The sequence below is a fragment of the Styela clava genome, chromosome 9, assembly GCF_964204865.1.
Source record: "Styela clava chromosome 9, kaStyClav1.hap1.2, whole genome shotgun sequence".
NCBI classification, from domain to species: domain Eukaryota; kingdom Metazoa; phylum Chordata; class Ascidiacea; order Stolidobranchia; family Styelidae; genus Styela; species Styela clava.
This window is the reverse complement of record NC_135258.1, coordinates 8,215,683-8,237,552: the sequence shown is the minus strand read 5'-3', so window position 1 is coordinate 8,237,552 and position 21,870 is coordinate 8,215,683. Positions and strand designations below refer to the sequence as shown.

The window sequence follows — 21,870 nt, the reverse complement described above, 5'->3', positions numbered from 1 at the left end:
ACGGTGTTCTTTCTTCGATATCTAGGTACGTATATGGTAAGCGATTGCGAATTACGCTGGACCGGTATCATCCGGTTACTGGCGGGAGTGTCGCAATAGTTTGCTTGTTTAGTCGGCGTGGATCATTTTTGTGCAATAGCTCTGAGGACCACCGTGGGTGATTTACCGAAACTTTTCTAGAAATATAAACCCTGGAATAAAAATTGTGTGTTTACGAAGGGAATTTTTCACCTTTTTCTTTGTTGAAACTCGAAAACAATCGTGACGAAGTTATGACGCTAACAGATGCTGATCTACTTATACTTTTATACGCTTGTGTCTGTATGTATTTCTGCGTACGGTACCGGTGCGGGTAGTGGCAGTTGCGCTATCCACCTATTGCAGTATTGTCTGATTGTTACGATGACCAGGGACAGGCCTTGAATTGAAAGACAAGGTAGTAGCTTGCGCGGGTTGATATTCTGATATTGCGTACCGGTAGTTATGCGAAGCTAGAACTGTAGAATGAGGCTCGTTTCACAGAAATACATTTTCAATTTAGAATAACGCCAATAGACTTCGGTATCAGATGTGTGCACTTGTATCCAACTTATTAAGCACCATCTGACTATAGTAACATACAAGTCGGAGAGTTGTGGGATCAATATGTAATGAAAACTAAATGCAAAAATGGTACGGTACCGTATATGTTCAGAGCATAGCAGAGGGCATGCCTCTTGCTCAGAATATTTGAAATATTGAAATAGGTACGGTACCAATTTAGCTAGTCTCTAAAGACAGGAAATAGTGATTTTAAATGTTCACTTTAAAAAGCTTTGAGTGCTGGAGTGGCAAAACTTTTGATTTAAAATGTACATGTAATAGTTTGAATCGATATCAAAGTTTCAAATTGAAGTTTGATATTTTTGAAATTGTTGAAAATTTGCTAATATCGAAATATACTCTATTGGCGAGAGATGAAATAAAGTTGGAACTAGTGCATAAAAATGACTTGGAATAATACACATGAAATTGTGTGCTAGAATTATACATGAAAACTTCCTGAGCTTTTTGACATGAGATCATAATTTCAATGAATATTCTTCATTACTTTTCAACCAGCCATATTAAAACCTGTAATTGATTGACTGTCAATGTTGTCTCTGGAATCATTTTCAGAAAGCCACTGTGCCCTTTGCCACGCACAACATACAAGGTAAAATGTTTTTGAATTGCAAAGTAATTGTGAATTGGAATTATCTTTACTTGTATATTGCTAAATTTATCTGGTAGCTGTATTTTAAATTCAATTTAATTAATATTTACCAATGTAAAAATTATGTTTAATATTAGTTTCCACTGTACTGGGTAGATGTATAATTAATCTCTATATCTCTTCAGTCTTAGTTTTTATCGTTAACAAGTGTAAAATTCAAATTTTTAGATACTTGATATAACTAGAGTTCCATCTCTGAATGAGTTTGGTATATTTTCAATCATATTTCCATTTTTACTTTGTCAAGTATATTCCCATTCAAATCTCTAAATGAGTAGCTGAAATTCAATTGGAGAACATTGTAATATAGATGCACATTCATTCAAATATATTTCGCAAATTATCACATTTTTTTGAGTTATGAGCAAGCTATGTCAAATCTGGTTTAATTTATTTATTATTCAGGTGAATCTACACAGTTTCTGGTATTTGGAAATACCAGAAATAATAACGGAAGAGATTGCTATCAGCAAAATTTAGAAACGAAAGATAATTCATTTTTTATTCAGGTAATTACCTTTACCACAATTTCCCACTTTTGTGTAATTTTCCCTAAAAAACCGGATGTTAGGAAATGATTATTTATCAAATCATCAGTTTCATGACATTATATTGGTTATTTTCAAACTGAACAAGCAATGGAGCAAATCTTTTTACAATGTTTTATTGTCACGCAGCACTTTATCAATTTACAAGGTTAAAGGCAAATGTAAATGCTTCTTGAAGTTTCGAAATATTCCGAACATAGTTTGTACTATCTTTGTCTGATAAAGTCTTGAAAGTTTCCTATTATTTTACTGACTCTTGACCTTGCTTTATTTATTTCACAATTCGATTTTTTTTTATATCTTTTCAAGTCTTCATAGGCATTGAAATGTCATGAATTCAATTCTTTTAGGTAATCGAATGGGGTGAAGTTTTTGTTTAAACGAAGTCATTGAGGGGTCATCACTGCGACGTTGAAGGCGACATACAACTACCTCGACTTCATTATTAAAACCCTAGTAGCCTCTGTCAACATTTGCCAAGAGTTTTTGAATGTAAGTTACGATACTTTTCAAGTTTGTATCTCATACATTGTGCTATAAAACTAGATTATAATTACAGTTGAATCAAAATTGTTAATGTCGTGAATGGAAGTGATTTTGCTTGAATAAAAATGAATATTATGATAGAAATATTAGTTGGGGTCAGATAAGACTAACTGCCTACACTGTATGCATATAATTCAAGTGATTCAGGAACCTTGCACACTAACACAAATCTCTTTGTTTAAAGTTTGTATTTCAAAATAAAGAATACAAAGCAGCAAAAAAAAAATATATATACATATATATGCTCATACATTGATGGATATGACAAACAAAATTAGAATATGTGAATTGTACAAATTGACCATAATTTGAGCCTCTTAAATTTGAAATTGTCCATAATTTTTATCAATCTTCTTGCTATTTATTATGGCAGTTATTGTTATTGATATATCTTCAACTCAAGAAAATATTGAAATTTCAAGATTCAGGTCTTTATATATGTCTCTGTTGACATCTGTATGACAGTGTTACCAATAACAAACATACAGTTTTACACCTCTCACTTCATTTGAAATGTGATGATAGTTGACACTCTTGTGCTAGGGTTATATTTTAGTTGCTTCATTTTATTAGTTGATGAGCAATAGTTAGATAACGTTCAGTCTTCCTTGTATATTAGAGGTATGGCCAAGAAAATGTATTTGGTAATTGCTTGAAAGTGTCTATGTTTGAATTGATTTTGGGATTAATAAGTCAGATCATAAGCTGGGCAATATACAGGGTGGTCACTAGAAAAGGAGAAAATTTGTCAAACAGCTTTTTATTTAAGCTTGCTATATTACTAAATATAAATGACACCTAACCACTATTAAGGAGGTTTAATTCCACGAATTTAAAAAAATATATATAACCTTATTAAATGGAATAAATTTGTTATAGTTAGGAAGACTGAATATTTTTAGAATATTCAGATTGATATTTTATTGGAGTAATATTATGAAATCATTATGCAACCCATTATTAAAACTCCACCATCATTTGTAATCATTGATTATCAGCATAATTTCATAACTACGGTACAATTTTCCATGCTCAAAAGCAAAATATGTTCAAAAGGTCTTAGATCCCTCTACCATTTGGCCAGGTTGTTTCCCACTGCATTGTGAGTTGTATCGAATCTACTGACAAGTAGGATTTTGATAATCAAACAAAAAATTTAGCATCGGAAGCAGACAGTGTGTAAAAATTTTACTGTTTCTTCTAATAGATTGTTTTAGAAAGCCTATAGGTTTTGTGTTAGTGCATGTGCTAATATTATATCATGTAGTAAAACCTATTTTAACTGTGTTGCTGTCAGCTCTCTGACTAACATTGAAGAGATTTATTGAACTCAGGTGATTTAATAATTTGGTTGTGACAGGAAATTGCCTCAAGGCTTTTTTGCAACTGTTCGAAATTGCCTTTGTATAAGAAACTATTTGAATATTCATAGAGCCATATTATCTCAATCTGGGAGAATTGAAATCGGATAATTTGTTAATCTAAATACAGTCTAAAAATAGTGTTTTAATGAGCAATATATATTTGAATCAAACTTGAACAAATATTTTACACATCATTATATATTCATAGAGATTGATTTTATAATTTTTGTAATTATAGTAAAAATAGCTTTGTATTATTGATTCATTATTCAATATCACCTACTTAAAGTAACCATATTTTTGGATTGATAATTTTTTAATAACTAAAAGGAACTGTTGTTTCTAGAAAGCTGTGACAAAGAATGGCAAGAATGAACAGACCAGCACCAGTAGAAGTTCAATACAAGAACATGAGGTTTCTGATCACTCACAACCCAACCAATGCCACCATGGAAAAATTTATCGAAGTAAATTCTATTTTCTATAATACGATTTTTCTAGGAAGATAATTCCCCCAAAATTGTTGTATATAGTTGCATGGCAGAAATGAACCCTATTTGATGACTTGATGTAACCAGGTTTTCAAGCTTTTTTTATGGCTTTATACGCCATAAATTACATGAAGCAAATAAAAGTTATTTTACCTAATTTAGTTTTACGGCTTTCCCTGAAGGCTGTTTGTTGTACATATACAATAATGGATCACTTTCAGGAACAATTCCTGAATTTGGGGCTCATTTCAAAGTATAAATTCACAAAGCCAGGAAGTGCGATTTTCAACCATGTTGCATCAGAATTTTGTAATGCTTAGCAGATTATTCACCATAAGTGACACTGAAGCAATAGTTTTCCTATTGTGTTTCTAATCTTTGTTCTTTGTAGCTATTTTTTTTCTTGTAGACTTTGATTTTCACAGACAACAAATAACATGATAAAATTCCTATATCAGCCTATTAAATTCGAGCTTTGGTTATTTAGAAAGAAGTTAATCATGTCTTGTATTGGTACTAAGCCTGATAAACCTTATTTTGGTTGTTATTTTTGTTTTCAAGCTTCTACTATGGGCTGTTTACTAACTAATTCAATTACTGCATGAATATTTATATCATGAAACCACCTTGTTATGGTAGCTTAGTAACCGGTCTCAACTAGCTTTTAACTATTTCTGTTTTTGAATGTTGTTTGAGTCATTGACGTGAGTGGATTTTAAGTGTTCCTGATACTGTTTGTTTTTCCACCTAGAATGAGGTTCATACTTAGGAAATGTGTGTTTGTGTTATACATTCCTTATTGCTACTACATGAACAATTCATATTCTTGAATCTCTTTTAAATAATATAATTTTATTATTGGAAATTACGGTAGTTCAATTTGGAGATAAATTAGATAATATATTTATTGACAGTCTTTCACAATTTCATAATATTTGTAGACTGCAGTATATCTATCTATGCAAAGCAAATATTTTTGTTCTATGTGACGGAACTTGAATACCATAAATAAGATGCTATAGGCTAGCATTTACTTCTACTAGCTATTTCAGAAGAACATCTTTATATACATTTTAAATATTAATAAGAAAGCGAGTATATATTTCCGATAAAGCAATCTGTTTCAAATTTATATCATGAATTGATATAACAATCATATTACTTTTAAAAAAGAAATGTTCAAATATCAGAATATTATATCACCTGCTGATAAGTTGAACAATTGTATTTTTCAAAGGTTAAAACATGAGAATACTGAAGCATCATAGATTTCCAAATGTACTGGACCATAATTAAGAACTTTAGCTTAGGCCAAGATTTATCCACGCGAAGCATGAAAGAACCTTAAATAATTCAGAATCAATAATGAAGCATTACGTCACATGTATTGACGTCTCTACTTACATTAATGTAATTCATATCCTTTGCTTTCAAAGGTTGTATTGCACCACACAAGGAAATCAATACATATTATGATTTTTATTAGCTTTTTACAACAGTACAATAACTACATAGGGGCTCGATATTTGAATATGATGAGTAATATGTAGTCTAATTATAGGTGTGATCTAAGTAATAGATTCGTCTGTCAAAACAGCATTGATTCATGTAATCAAATAAAAGGCAAACAATTTTATTTGTTATTACCGTCATTTGCGTTAATGTTGTTAGCACTTTTGTTTTGAAAAATGTTAATATTGTAACTACATATTTTGAATTGATTCAGAAATAACTAAATGCCATTCATATGTTGATTATAAATAGAGATCACAGAATATTCAGTTTACATAATGTTGGCATAATATACATAATAAGTTCAGATTAATGTTATCTTCAAAATGGTTAATAAATGTGAACTATTTTAAGCATTATGCCGTGCTTGATATTGAATTAGCTATTTGTGATGCTGTTTCAATGATTCTTTTTTATTCTTTCCTTGTTGTTTCATATTTATATACCGAAACACTGCGTAGACTTCGTGTGAACTCAATAGCACGCTACTTGAGCAATCCTAGACTTAGTTCAACCTTTATAACACAATAGAAGTTTTATGGGCGGTCACACCAAGCTGGTTTGTTGTATAATATTTGAAGTGCCCGCCAGACGATCCTTCTTTATGTGACGTCTCAACGCTCACAATGAAATGTCGGTATTTCAAGAATTTAAAATATTCGGTTTATAAATATGAATGCGGTTTTTTGATGAGCTTCTCAAATATTGGAAAATTTCTATGTAGTGTGGCGTGATCATCAAAAATTGTGTTGAGTTGATTCTGTGATACTCGATAATATATTTTACATGTATATTTTGGTTAAGGCATAATATAATATACTAAACTTGACAACAAATGCTTCGCTCATTAATTTGTACACTGTTGTTTAATTTAGGGATCCCCTAAGGCTCTGAGAATTTTTTCTAATTAACAAAATTTAAAGTCAAATCTAATTGACCAAACTAGAATGTTTTTTGTAACTAAATTGCACCGAAAAAACTATAATTACGTTAAATTTGTCATTTTTAGTGTGTAATCAAATGTCATCAAGGCTATAATTTAGCATACAGAATGATTTTGCATTCAAAATATACATTTGAATAGATATCGAAATTAGTTATTAAGCACTTTATCTAGAATTTTCAAATATTTTAATATAACTATTTTTTTGCTGATTATGGACTTTCAGTTATGTGCATTGTTTGGATATTCAGAGCCATTCTAAAACTGGCATATCATTAAATGTTATGCTTATGCATAATACCTTTTCTGACGCATGCATATCCCTGCCCACGTCGTTTGCTGCATACAATTACTGCTCTTTTCTGTCATACCATGACAGTATTGTCATGCTGCAATTAACTATCGTATCATGTTTAGCCCGACTTATAATATTGTAAAATGTCACTCAAGTTTCGGTTCAAACCGATTTCTTTGTTTTATATTTTAAATATAACCATCCAAAATTGTGAAAATATTTGAAGAGAAATGGTAAAAATTATATCATTTCTCAGTAATTATAGTTATTGCTATTTAGTCTGGTAATATTTGTTATAATATGGGCCCAAAGATATTTTAAATTTAAAAAGTTCAGCTTCTGGCTGTCTTCTATATATTACAGATAATTTCAGGAATTTTTGCTTCTAACATTATATATTTCCCTGGTTGGCCTGGAGCATGTGCCTCAGTACTTCTCCATTTCAATCTGGCCTTTTATTATTGGGTCATTATGGTGTCCACTGCAAAAATACTGCATCAGGAACAGTTCTCAAATTTTTTAAGCCACATCCCCTTTTTAGAATTTGTCAAGTCTCGCGCCCAACCTCGAAAATAATTAGCTGACAATGAGCTGCATATTCTAACAGAAAGCGAAAGTATATTTCATTCAAAAAACACATTGAAATGTAAATATTGAAATATTTGAAATGAAAGTCTTGCACCACACTTTGATATTTCATTAATTCTCAGATAAAACATGGCAGAATAAAATTTTGAGAGAGTGTTTCAATACTCTGGTATATGCTGGTACAGATCCTTGTTTAGGGAAAAATGCACAAATAAGCATCACTCAAAAATAATCTTCTAAGTTTCTGTAATTTATCATCTCTAAACAGAATATTTTTTCCAATTTCAGATGCTGAAAAGGTACGAAGCCGACACTGTAGTCAGGGTTTGTGAATCAACTTATGATAAAGAAAATTTAACAAGCAAGGGAATTCAGGTTATGGTGAGTTAACCTTCCACATTAACAGTCAATCAAATAAAAAGGATTGTAAATTTTACTTAAATTCAGAGTGATCCTTCAAAAAACATAACCCAGGTCATTTGGAACATATTTTAGAGAGAACATTTGTGCAAAGCATCTTAGATACCTAATGGATACAATCATACATAAATAGAAGTTCATTTGTTAAATAAATTCCTTAATTTTTCTGGAAGTAATTAAGAAATTTATGAGTTCTATTTTTTGGGGGTCATCCTTTATGATATATCTTATAGCTTGTAAACAATGTTTATTTATCAATTTTAAGCAAATGATGACTCTTTCAATAAAATTCATGTGTTAGTAACTGAGCCAGAAGGCAGAAACCAGTCATGAGCCGTCACCTTTTTACCCTTCAGTGGGTAACCCAATGATATTCTCTTAGTCATACTTATTATTATTATGAATCACATGATTGTAAACATTACATATTGGTGATAATACCAATTTGTTGAGTCATAACTTATTGTAATTCAAATTGTGTGTTAATAATATTTGTTTTATGTAAATTCTACGAACCAGAAGGCCTATAAATTACCTGGAATTCAAATGTTTACTTCATTAAGAATGGTCGACTAAAAGAGAACTACTTTTCCTGGCTATTAAATTAGTGCTGTGTGTCTGTTTTACCGCTCATCTATTTGATAATTATTTTATATTCTTGTATAATTGGTTTGGTGTGAATCATATATTATAATATATACTGGTGAGCATCTGAATTTATTCAAACTTTATTCAAAATTATTTTTCTAAGTCTACTATACATTTATCTCGCGCTAAATTTGCTCCTTTTCACATGCAATGTAAATAACTACCGGTAACAACAGGTTCAAAATGAGAATTGTACTTTTTCAAATTTATGTCAGGTAAATGGATGTAGTACTGTAGTAGGCGTAAAGAATTACGTCAGTGCACAGTATTTAATAAGCTATTATATAAGAAATCAATGTCCGAAATCAATTGGATATTCAAATACATTTGAAATTGGTTATATTCAATGTAGTGAATTGACTATTTGGGGATAACTTAATTATTCTTGCTTGGGAAATTGTTGCTTGGACCAATTAACATCTGGGATCTCACAGTAATACAAAAAGGCTGCTCGATTTGAATTTTTGAACAAAAATTCTGTATGATAGAAAACAATTGAAAACATTGTTTTATTTTGGTTTTTCTGTATTACAAAAAGTTCCATCTTATAATAACATACCCAATCTAAAACGTCACGTCACGTAATATGTTCAACCTCATATTCACAAAAATTTTTCACAATGTATTATTAGTTATTTATTGATTCCAAATTGTCATAAATTCGTACGAGTTATGTCAAATAAGAAGACACACTTAAGTATGTTGTCCTGGGGTTGTTATTAGGAAGGTTGAATAAACTTCCATGTATTTTTCATCTTATCATTGAAATTCATAAATAAAAAAGGGAGTTTATGTTAATTCTCATGTTTTAGAATTTGGGTATTTTGTGCACTTTAACTGCACTGGGAATTGTGACATTTTGTATGACATTTCCTGAAATGTTTTGTGGAAACATACATGCAAATTTTTTCATTTTGCACAATTAGATTCTATAACTATAAATAGTAAGAGTATTGCTGTATGTACCACTTAAACTCCCTTATTGTTAACTTGTTTATTTTCTCCTGGTAATTGGTTTGAACAAACCTGGGATTTTGTAAGCATCTTTATTGCTCGCATATCTGGTGGCAATCGGCAGTTAATAATGGAGTGTAAGGTTTGAAATTGAAATTTGTGAACGGTTTTCTTCTTAAAATTACACAGAAATGCACAAACTAGATTATTCCTATTCAAAGAAAACTGTATCCATTGATTTTTCATACAATGCTCAATTTTCAGTTTGCCGTTAACAAGGCCGTGAACAAGCAAAAGAGAATCATTTTGGTTCGGTATTTGCCTTCTCAGCCTATCACATAATAACAATAAATCAATTGTCATTAGTTAAATAATGATTCTTGAATCATTTCTCTTGTACGAATGAAGATCTCTTTTGATTGGATCGTTTTGACGTCCCAACCCATGGAACACCTAGCAATATGCACCCATTAGCTCATTTGATAATATCTCACACTACGGAACAACAGTCTGACGTTTATTCCATTGCTAAATGTCACTTAATCCCATAGGAGACTTGTGCAGCATTTCCCTCATTTGCTAAAGGTCATTACAGCACTGTTTGTTTAATAAATTTCTAGAAAGCGATATTGCACTCAGAAATTCATTATGACCCTGTGTTATGAATGATATGAATTTTAATAAATGTTTCCTTAAATATATTTTCTGTTATTATTTGTTTGCTCATCAATTTGATGTCGTTTTCTCTTTATTAACAATGCGATAAATATATCAAATTTTCATCATCTATCTTCTCTGCTCTCATGATCTTTGCCCAGACGCATTGATTTGTCTTCCCTTTTCCAGACTGTGACATCATAATTTCATTTATTGTTTCCTAAATCAAGTCACAGAATCATTGATCCGTGCACTGTGTCAACTTTGCATAATATCGAATTAATGATGGGTTTAAAAATTGTTTTCCAAATTTTTTTATCGAGTTTTAATGTTTTAGATTTATGCGCATAATGCTTCTCTGTACAATTGGAAGAAATCTGGTTTTGATTCGGTTTAATTCTCTTATTTTGATTGTCTGAGTCATATTGATCCTGTATTTCTATTTATTGAGTTCTATTCAGATTACATTCGAATGTAGGCTGGGTATAAACATCACAATATAATATATATGAGGATACAGAGTATTGTATCATCATTTTGTGTCTATATGTATTCAAATCATTTTATGCTTGGCTAGAAATGGGAGTGCTTGATTCATACTAATTAAATTTTATAATCAGAATTGATTTTAGAATTGTTTGCATGCTGATTTTTTCGAATACAACTACATAGGTAATAGAAATAGAAAGGCCGGACTTCAATTTGGTAAAATATTTTAAATTAGAACATTTAGGATGCTGTTGGCTCCAAAATTCACCTGTTCAAAATATTACAAGTCTGGAGATTTCCAAAGCTTGTTTGCCTTGCTGTCTTGAACATGAATATTTTATTCCACAAGAATAATTGTCACTAGAATTTTGTCCGAGTGATATAACACATGCCATGTATTTAGCGTACATCACATTCTTCAAACAAATAGTATAGGAGTTCAATTTGAACAGCAGATGTTAACACAGAATAATTTTTGTGGAAAAGCGCTCCAGAAGTGTGTGTACCAATATGGAGGTTACTAATTTTGTTCGCCTACTTTACATCAAGTTGTGTAAAGGGACTGAAACCTATGAGCAGAGGTTATATTCGCTTGGCTTACACAGACAGTCCCCGATCTCGTAATAGAACTAAAGTGAGGAAAATCAGAATAAAATAATGGCCTAACCCTAACCTAGTACACACACCACGGGAATACCGAAAATTCTACCCATTTCAGTACTTATTTAATTTGGAAATTTTTGCTCATCCTTTAGTGTTAATCCTTTTGGCATATTCCCAATAATAGACAAAGAAATATCTTCATTGGCTGTAACAAAGTACTTTATATCATGGTAATGAGAAGGGATTTCCAAATTATTTATAAATGTAAAATTTTGGAAAATGTCAAACATGATAGTAATACCAACAAGAATTCTAATTATGTAGAGAATTCTGGCAGTTTTTTTGAAATAGTACCCACCATCATCATGTTGATGTTATCAGAGATAAATTTAGAATTTCATGCCTTGATAATATCTTACATGTTAAACATTTCCTCATGTCATTTTGTAAGGTAGTTATTAGGAAAGTATAGATTGATCAAATAAAATTGATTAACAAATTGAATTAGTAGAAAATGGTAAATACAGGATTTCCATAAAGTCCCTTTACAATTTCAATTTTGTCAGTTCTCAATATATCTTAACCAGGTCTGTTGTTTTTTAATCAGTAATTGTTCAAGTATTTTTACTTCATTTGATACATCTGTTAGGGGAAAAACAATATATGGTATCAATAATTCCTTTTGGAATTTAAAATTTTTTTGAGACATGGACACTCTATATATGATTATACAACACATATTAGCTTTTTAAATGAGAAAAGTTTAGTGTAAAACAAAATTGATATTTTGACTTTCAGGATAACATTGCTGAAGATAAATGTTTTTCTGTTATTGGTAATATGAAAGATGTCTAAAGCAAACCCAATATCAGATCAATTCAAAATTTATTACAGATTTGCTCAATATCTTTATTTAATGCTTTTAGGAATATTTCTGAATACTCATTCTAGTTATGTTCTTACAGTATGACAAATCGAGCCTATATTTACGAAAACTGAAATATGTTTATTGTTAAGCATGGCTCATTTTAGGGTATATTCAATATTTTATATTCAAAAATATTCAGAATAGTAATTGAATTATGCAGTTTTGGTCATGCTTTGGTAAACTAATTTGGTTTAATATGTGCCATTATGAAACCTCAAATTGTTATTTTTATGTGAATATTTTAATTTATCAGAATATATATAAATCTTCAAATTTCCGAACCAACTGATTACCATTATACGAATTATGTTTCATGAATATTTGTACATATAATAAACCAATATGCAAGCTTTTTATATATACGGTTATAACCTTATAAACATACCCTAAGTAAAATATTTTTTATATAAGTTATTCTTGTACAATTTCCCACAGCTATCTTAGAATTGTCATTCACACGGGATGTACGGTTGACTTGAAAGTGTTGATGGTTGTAACCTGAATATCTTGTCTTGAGTTTATACATAGAAACCAGCTGTTTCCTGTTATCACATGTTTGTATCTGTGTGGTCATGTATACACAGTATGGTAGTCATGTTGTCTGTAAAGTAACACCGCCAGTCACATATCATCTTCGAATCATACTTATTATCTGAGTAGCATAGTCGTATTTGGCACAGAGTGCTACCATTTTTAGGTGGGTGATTTCTGCTATTTGAGTGTCGAAAAAATTTTGTATCCCATAATTATTATTCGAAATATTGATTTTAAATTGGTCCATTATGCAATAAAATAATTATATATATGCAGATTTTACATTGTGGAAATTTACATAATCCCGATAAAAAATGCCTATCTGAAGTCTGAAGGTTTCGCGATCTTAATCTGATTATATCATATTTTAATAATGGTCTTCATTTCCTGAAACAGTCAAAAATGGGATAGTTATGTTATTGTAATGATTTCTATCTTTTCTAATAATATACTTTCCTTCTGTAATTTTATAAATTGTCAGTACTTGTAGGAAGAGAATAAAATTGTGAGAAATAGATATGGTAATACGCACAAATTTAGTGAAAACATTGTCGGAATAAAACAATTTTCATAAGTGGTGACCAGGGAAGTAGGTATTTTTGATAGTTTTTTTTTTAATTTTCAGCAAATGGGGTTTTTGTAGGGAAATCATAATTGTTGTAAACTATGAAAATCAGATTTTTAATGTCTGTTGCCTTGCGAAAAAATAAAAGCATTATTACTCCAAAATATCACAGCAATCTGTGGACATAAAATGCCTGGTAAATAGGCCTGGTAGGTTGTAGATAACAGTTATTCCATTGTTTATTGTATATAAATTCCTTCATACACTATGATAAGCTTCTTTTACCTGATTTTATTTTCGGATGTATTCGATATTCATATTCGAGAATAATAATTTCGAATGTAATTTTTATTGTAATGGGTTCACACAGATTATTCGAAATCAAAATATATTTATTTATAGAAATGAAATGCTCATTTTTATTTTCCACAAGCTAAAAATCAATTTTCTTAAGCTTTATCTATTTGCTTTTAAATTCATATTGTTCGTACTCAAGTAGGCTTGAAACTGAAGTAGTCTAATTACTGACATATTTCAATATACTCTCATATACCGTAATAATAAAGGGAATATAGTATGATGATTATTAAAATAAAAATGCATGTTTTGGGTTGTTTCTTCATTTCATTTCATTTTCAAAAAGAAATTGCATCTCATTTTTTATGAAATATAAGTTTTCTTGTGTATTTCTAACTATGAAAAAATAAAAATATATTCGATATAAAAATGCATTCGAATATAGATATGGCAGAAGGTAATTGATATGCCTTACTAATAGCTATCAAATATTCAATAATGCAAACTTCGATTTAGGTCGGGTCAACTTGTTTGGGGATCAGCTGCTGTTAGTGATTTCCAAAAAAGTTTAGGTTTTCGGAAAAAGGTTTTCATAAGGATTTTCTAAGGCCTAATAAGATGGAGCGAGTGTTTATGAGTTAATATGTCTGTTCTAGTTCGATTTGAAAAAAAAACTCTTTTTCTTTTTCAGGACTGGGCATATGATGATGGTGCTCCTCCACCTACAAAAATAATTGAAGACTGGTTGGCCTTACTCAAGATTCATGTGAAACAAAACCCCAACAATTGCATTGCAGTTCACTGCGTAGCTGGATTGGGAAGGTGAGAATATTTTTCTATTTCTACGATTTTTATTGAACGTTGTATAACCCTTAATACATCCATGGCCACTTTTACGTAAGGAACTACAATTTTTGAACGGACCTGAATCCTTCTGGATCAACATTGCCTACCCTATTTATTTCCACAAGGGTTTGGGTTTAGGTAAATAGAGATTTATATAGTAGCATTACTGAATTAGCATAACCCCATGAAAAAAATTAAGCTGAATCACTTAGTGAAATTTTTCGTTTGGAGGAATTTAATGAAGTATTTCATTTGTCATTTCAACCAGTTTTATTTAGTATTTCAACTTTATTATGTCTTTTCATAAAATCAGTTCACCCAATGAGTAATATAGTAGACTAACTTACGTATTTTTTTTTTATAGACTGTCGTGATTTTCAGTTTCGTTTTAGATGAACATGATATTAGCTTTTATTTGACACGTTTATCGGTCCCACAGACAGTTAAATTTATTATTATAATTTATACATTATCACTCATTATATATAATAAGACACTTTAATAACTAACAAATGAATTATGTCTGCTACCTATTTGAAACGCAATATTTCTCAAGTTATATAATATATAAATTTATCACTGAAGCATATCTGTGGTAACCAAAGCTTCTGGAATATGACCTGAATTCCTCCTATTCATCATAATTTACTGATGACATATGTAGACCACACAAGACTTTTTACTATCTGAAGGAATAGGATGACAGTTCTTTTAATTCTCTATTTTTCATCTTATGTTGATGATATATCCCATTGTGATTGGATCAAATCTTATTTATTTGCAGGTGTATAGAATAGGCCTGTATAAGATCTATTTAATTCAGCAATTTCAATAGTCTTGTATGGCAAGTGGGTCAACTAAATCACTAATGCTAAACATTCTTTGAAAATAACTGAATCAGAATTTTGGATTTTTTTGAATATATGTTACCACGTTACAGTGTTTCCAAAAATAAGTATCTTCTTACTCAATGGCAGATTGTGCAAGGCCTTGCAAATGATATGAATAAGGGGGAATTCAATTTCTGGAGTATTTGTATCATTCGAAAATGGGACAAAGTACACTTTTACAGACTACACTAAATGCTTTTATTATTTGGATTTTAAACAAAGCAACCAAATTTATTTTACTCAAGTTCAAATTAAAATGTTTTCTAAATCCCCAGGGCCCAGGCACATAATTCAATAAATTTATTTTTGATCATTTCAAGCAGTTCGTAAACTCACACAACACAGTATTGTCCTTGTTTGATATCGAACACGAACTCTCTCCAGTTCAACTCTAATTATAACATTGATTGTATGGCAATAACAAACTATTATCGAAGAAGTTTAATTACTTCAGGTCAACTTGTTTACAAATGATCAGGGTGTATTGGCTCTAACCTTTATTGAAATGTTTTGAAATTAATAAATTTCGAGTTATTTGTCTATAATTAATAAAGACTGAGATAACTCATGTATAGCTTAAACGAATATTTCTTGTCATAAATTTGAATATTCCAAAAAAGATTTTCACCAATTTATATGAAATTCTTCAGAACATTATATTAGCATCCTGGATAGTTTCTGTGAAATTTGATCCCAAAATATTACTTATTATTAATGCTCTGTCCAATTTAAATAGAAAAAATGTGCCAATCAATATCATAGAAATTTGAATTTCATAAAGTAGTAATGCCAAGTTCCCTTTCGTGTCTCTCAATTGAAATAAACCTCTTGTCAATTCAAAAGCTCCTATTACCCTATAAAATTAGGAATTCAATAACTTTGAGTAGCTAATTTACAGCAAGTGTTTGTGGCTTAATTCGAGTTAACCTTGTTAAAGGATTAGTGTGACACTTTCATGGTGATTAATTTGATGGTCGACTCCTAATTAAGAGCTTGTAGCACACGAGTTTATCCAGCAAAGTTTAGTTTTACTACTGTATTTGTTTACTATATCTTAGTATGGGCATCTTTCTAATAACGAATAATGTAAGCCTCTGCATATATTAATAAGCATTATGTCTAAACTCATTTAAATTTATGCCTTTCCATCTATATAAATTGTAATGGTATGTCAAGTGCTGACAAAGAAGAATGTTAATTTCAATAAAAACTATTTTTTTAATTTAATTTTTTACTTACAATTTAATTTTTATGTACGGTACACTCAGCACTTCCCAGTGCATTTTGCATAATAATTCGCTTAAATTGATTCCTGTCGTTCCACAAAATTCTATTACTAGAATTGACTTTCCTGAAACAGGAACGATATAAAATAATATTGACTTATGTCATAGGGAATTTCTCTATCAATAACTTGTTGCTGCTGCTGATCTGTGCCTCAGTTTTGTGCTTCAACTAACTACAGATGTGTTGACTTCTTACAGTTATTTTATTATATTCACAATTTTTTAAAGCAGCTCATTTACAATGTAACTGGGCTATTCCTTTATAAGAATTGGTAAAGTAATAAAAACCTTAATGATAAATTTGATATCTTCTCAGGGCTCCAGTTTTGGTTGCCGTTGCTCTTATGGAAGGAGGAATGAAATATGAAGATGCAGTTGACTTCATAAGACAGTAAGTTTGCTTCAAATTCTTTCAGTATCGTTGATTATGGATGACAGACTTGTTTACCTAAGATTGCTCCCCGCAAATTTTTATTTTTAATTCGGAATTCTATCTGTTACATAACCTACTGTAGCAAAATTAAATATAAAAATTGTAAAATTTATTTAAAAATATTAAATTTTGGATATCCTTGTTGGCGAAATTCTAGTTTGCACCACACATTTCTTGATACCATGTATTTTGTACGAAAATGTTTTTTTAATTGAAACGTTATGTTCATCATATCCCAGTTTTTCTTAACCAAAAAATACCTGTTTATTTCACTACTACATTTCCAGTCCTGTGCATGTATTTTGCAATTTACAACAGCCTGATAGTGTAAGGGATTTGGCCGAACTTAAAAGATTTAGATTTTTAGCAGCCCCAATTTCTCCCTATTGTGTATTCCTAAAAGAATGATATTTACACTCATTCTCTTCTTTTCCAGGAGGCGAAAGGGAGCTATAAATGCAAAGCAACTCCAGTATTTGGAGAAATACAGGCCAAAGTATTGCCTCAAAATAAAAGACAATGGCAAGCAATCTTGTTGCATTCAGTAGAAGCTGCTGAAATAAAACAAACAAACAAAATCTACTCTAATATATTTTCATTTTATCATTGCATTAACTTTTGTTATGAGTGGGTATGGATGATCATTTCAGCACCACACATGAACAAGATAGATCCGATGATAATGAATTTTCAGGAGTAATAAAACTATCAACTTTGGTATCTTCCAGAATTTTGGATCGATTTTTGTGTACTTTGCATTTTTTTTGCATTTATTCAACTATCTTTTTGTTTGCCTGGCCATTGTCACATGATCCAGTTCAAAATTTGATTTTGTGTCAACTTTTAACTTCGTACTTCCATGTTTAGTCTGATTCAAACCATGCGTGCCCAACAATAACAAATTTTGAACTGCTTTATTTATATCGTATTTTTTCGTGTGTGCTTTTGAATTTATTGATTATATCATATTTGTGGCGAACGTTATCATTTTTGTGGACGTGCAAATCTGAGAGCAAAAATATAAAAATTCTCATTTATGGTGGATAAAAGCTAGGTCTGACTTGCGGCTATATGAATAAGTTCACTTATTTTATTAACAGTTGGTTTGATTTCAATTGAATTGCCAATGTATGTTTAGGCTTCTGAAATGTTGTTACATACCTTTCTAGTATTTTGTTCTGGGATTGTTTCGGTTTTATTTTCTATACCTCAACAGCTCAGATTATTCTTGTGCTGCTTTGGTACTTTTTATCTCTCGATATTATTAAAATAGTCCCTTTCTTTTGTGTTCCCTGTTGCTTTACATATCTTGTACCTTCCAACTCGCAGTATTCAAATCTTTTTGCCATTTCACGATCTCCTCTCTCTTGTCAAACTGCATTGTCCACTAGTTTATGATTTTACATGCGTTGCCTTATCGTTATTATTTAATTGTGAATAACGGAAGCTTCAACACAGCTAAGCTTACCTGTTTGTTTTCGATTGAAATGTTGATTAGAAAGACTTAGGTTTGATGTACACTATTTCATGTTTTTGAATCATCAATTGTGTAGAATGCTTCAGTTTTTCACTAATGAGTAATGAATTACTTTTTAATTATTCTACTCCTGTGTTATTGCTTTATTTTAAATATTGCCAGGCATTGTCGCTGGCCTGACTTTTGTTTTGCATTGAAGAATTTGAATACGTAAATTGCCTTTATTATCAATTACTTCCTTGTTGTGAGAAAGATATTGTCATCATGATATCTATTATGATGTCATAGTTTTGATATTGTCTAGTCATAATATAGAAATGGTAAAATGCTAACCTTATCAAAATTCAGTATTGGTAGCGTTTTCATGGTTCTGATCGTTCTAATCTGATAGGTTGTCATAATCAAATTAACAACACTGTATTAGTTTCTGGTCGCACTTCAACATCACACATTCATTGCACTTCAATACTAGGAACAGATTATTAGAGAAATGAATGTTTTTGTTGACATATTAATGCAGATGGTCTTTGTTTTGAATGTTAAGAGTTTTTTTAACTACGTTACCAGTGGCTTTGATTTATGGTATGCATCTGTTTGTGATAATGTTAAATAGTAATACTTGGGTTTTATATTGGCAAAAGTGTTGTTTTCAATTGGACATTATTCAGGACTTGTGTCTTGAATTTACATTGTAGAAATTAAGCACTTCCCAATAAAAAAAATGTATGAGCTTGCAGGCATAAAATGCTTCCCAAAAAGTATTGAGAATGTTAAATTGTGTTTCAATCACTCAAGTTTTATTTCTGATACACCAGGTTAAAAAGCTTGTTATTCCAGACTCCCTGATTTTATTTATAAAATAAATGGCAACATAAAACATAAGATCACAGTATATCCAGGAGTTTTTTTGTTGTTGACATTTTGCATCTGATGATTGTCTTATAATGAGAAATGTTTTGACCAGTGTTTTTCAACCATGGTTCCCTGGCGACCTAGTGTTCTGCCAGTACAGTTATAGCCACAAGTTTCTATTTAAATCTGGGAGTTCATTACATTATAAGGTATAATATAATCATAAAATAAGTGTGCTTCACCAGTATCATATGAAAGTCCTAGAGGTGTTTCCAGTCAAATTGTTGTTCGCATTTTAGTTTCTGATATCAAATATACCTATAATCAATTCCACATGTGTTTCTCTGGAATGTTTTATTTAGGTTCCTCTCCACCAAAGAGATTGAAAACCATTGGCCTGGACTCAATATCACCTTGATTTTGTACGCTGTGCATTTTCCGTCTTCATTTGCTTAGTGGTGCACATCTTTGAGAGAGAGTAAATAATAGCAAATTAATTTACTGATACTGTGGACTGGTAATTCTGATGCTAACTGGTATATATGTTATATTTGATTCACAACTATTTGCTTTTGTTCTAATGAATTCATTGTTGTTATTTTTTTTTTTTGTCATTGTTACAATTAACATTTACTCTTCAGAGGAAAACCTCTTACAGAATATTATGTAATGCATTTCCTGGAATTGTAGTTATGAACATGCATTACTGACATTCTTTAGCGCATCGTAAATAGACTTTTTTGTTCACTCAAAATTTCTTGACAAGCCTTCATACCTTATCGCACCCATAAAATAATCAACTCCTAATAATTTGATAATAAAAAGTTGAATAATAATTTTATGTACTTTAAATGAATTGTTAAGAAGTACGCAGAAAAGTTTGAATGTATCAATAAATCAATGAATTTATAAAATATGAGGGCATTAGTAAAAGAATAACCTACTAACACATTAACATATATAATCCAAGTCAAGAAATACATGTCCAACCGATCACAGATGAAGAGTTATAAACTTCAAAATTCCTATAAGCTATAAAATTCAGTTGACTGCCTACAATTTTATTCTGTAAAACCCCCAATTAATATCGCATTCCCCCTGGAGTTCATGGATCCCAGGTTAAGAACTCCTGCTTCAAGGCTCGATAATTAGATTTGGCAATTTATCTTCAAAAGACGAAAATAGGAATAATACATGCATTTGATGCTCAAGTCAATTGTTCAAAATTCTCAATTTGATAAAGTTTTCCTCAGGCTTAATATGTGTGAAATGAAAATATGACGTGGCTAAATGAATTTTATTATGAATGAGAAGTTTTGTTCCCAACAGCATTTCTTGTAAATTGGATAATATATTTATTATCCATAAATGAAACCTTGCCGGTCAATAAATTTTCATCTCTGAGTCTGTTCTATTAAGCGTATTAAATGAACATGTAGAATTTGTTTTGTTGAATTTACTTCCTGCTACCTTGCACGAATATTATAGCCAAACTCAAATTGATTAATGGATGAATTTTGCTTTGAACACATGATTTACTATGTTTTATTTGATGAATATTTTTTGCGTCTTGAAATAAAAATTTTGATGAAAACTTCCATTGTACATTGTCTCATTTATATCTATGATTTGGATGGTAAAGTTGAATAGATTTCGATATCTGTATTTTTCATTCGAGTACAAGACTGCAAGATTGCAAGACCTCTCAGAACTACATATATAGGTATATAGAAATGAGGCAAAAATTTCTTCCCTTTCTCCCAACCTCCAATAACCAATTAAATTATGATGGAAATCATTTGTAAAGTTGATGTTGGTCATCGGTTAGCGGGCGATCCTAGACCAAACATTATCCTACATGGTGCAGATTAAAAGTTTTGGCGCTTCCGAAGTTGTGCACCAAGATGGCACACAACCTGAACCCTAACCTGGTACAATTACTATGTTCAGGTTGTGCGCCATCTTGGTGCACATACTCCTGGAGGTCCAAAGTTTTTCGTCAATCTTTTCTGAGTTCCTGCAAAATAATTCATCATGAAAAATTGCGATAATACAACTGAACAAAATTTCGACTCCCGAGAGTTTATGACTGGGACTACAACGAAAACTAACTAATTTAGACTTCTTTTTTGAAACAAATTTAATTCAAATTGATTTTGGTTCGAATGAAACTCTTAATTATTCTAGAAAAGTGACTTTTTATAAAAAGTATAAAAGCTGGTCTAGAGATATGTTATAATCTTCATAAATATAGTCGTTTCCAGTATAACAGTACTGAAAACAAATTATTTAGGCTCGAAATTGCACTTGCAAACCTTTTTTCCCATCTCTCCATACTCCTTGCAAAATCAGAGCACAATTCAAGATGTCCGCTCAGTAATAGTACAACTTCCGGTGGATTCATCAAAACAATTTCGACATCCAGACCTTGACAGATTCTTACAAAGAT

The 21,870-nt window shown here is 30.7% G+C and overlaps 1 protein-coding gene across 2 annotated transcripts; it reads left to right on the top strand.

The window, feature by feature from the left end:
• Positions 1-1,095: 1,095 nt before the first annotated feature.
• On the top strand, positions 1,096-21,021 carry LOC120340238 (protein tyrosine phosphatase type IVA 1-like). 2 transcript variants are annotated; one of them, XM_039408539.2, is made up of 8 exons: positions 1,096-1,195; positions 1,661-1,764; positions 2,154-2,295; positions 4,060-4,180; positions 7,831-7,923; positions 14,329-14,459; positions 16,976-17,050; positions 17,529-21,021. In XM_039408539.2, the coding sequence occupies exons 4-8, from the start codon at positions 4,076-4,078 to the stop codon at positions 17,638-17,640; spliced, it is 516 nt and encodes a 171-aa protein (XP_039264473.1). In that variant the 5' UTR covers positions 1,096-1,195; positions 1,661-1,764; positions 2,154-2,295; positions 4,060-4,075; the 3' UTR covers positions 17,641-21,021. The 2 variants fall into 2 exon arrangements, with proteins under 2 accessions (XP_039264473.1, XP_039264476.1); XM_039408542.2 differs by lacking the exons at positions 1,096-1,195; positions 1,661-1,764; positions 2,154-2,295 and adding an exon at positions 3,539-3,683.
• The last annotated feature ends 849 nt before the right edge of the window (positions 21,022-21,870 follow it).

Bases quoted from the DNA above. Each gene is read 5' to 3' on its own strand.
- LOC120340238 (XM_039408539.2), top strand. From the start codon at position 4,076: ATGGCAAGAATGAACAGACCAGCACCAGTAGAAGTTCAATACAAGAAC. The intron at 4,181-7,830 runs GTAAATTCTATT...TTCCAATTTCAG, and splicing joins CCATGGAAAAATTTATCGAA to ATGCTGAAAAGGTACGAAGC. The intron at 7,924-14,328 runs GTGAGTTAACCT...TTTCTTTTTCAG, and splicing joins GCAAGGGAATTCAGGTTATG to GACTGGGCATATGATGATGG.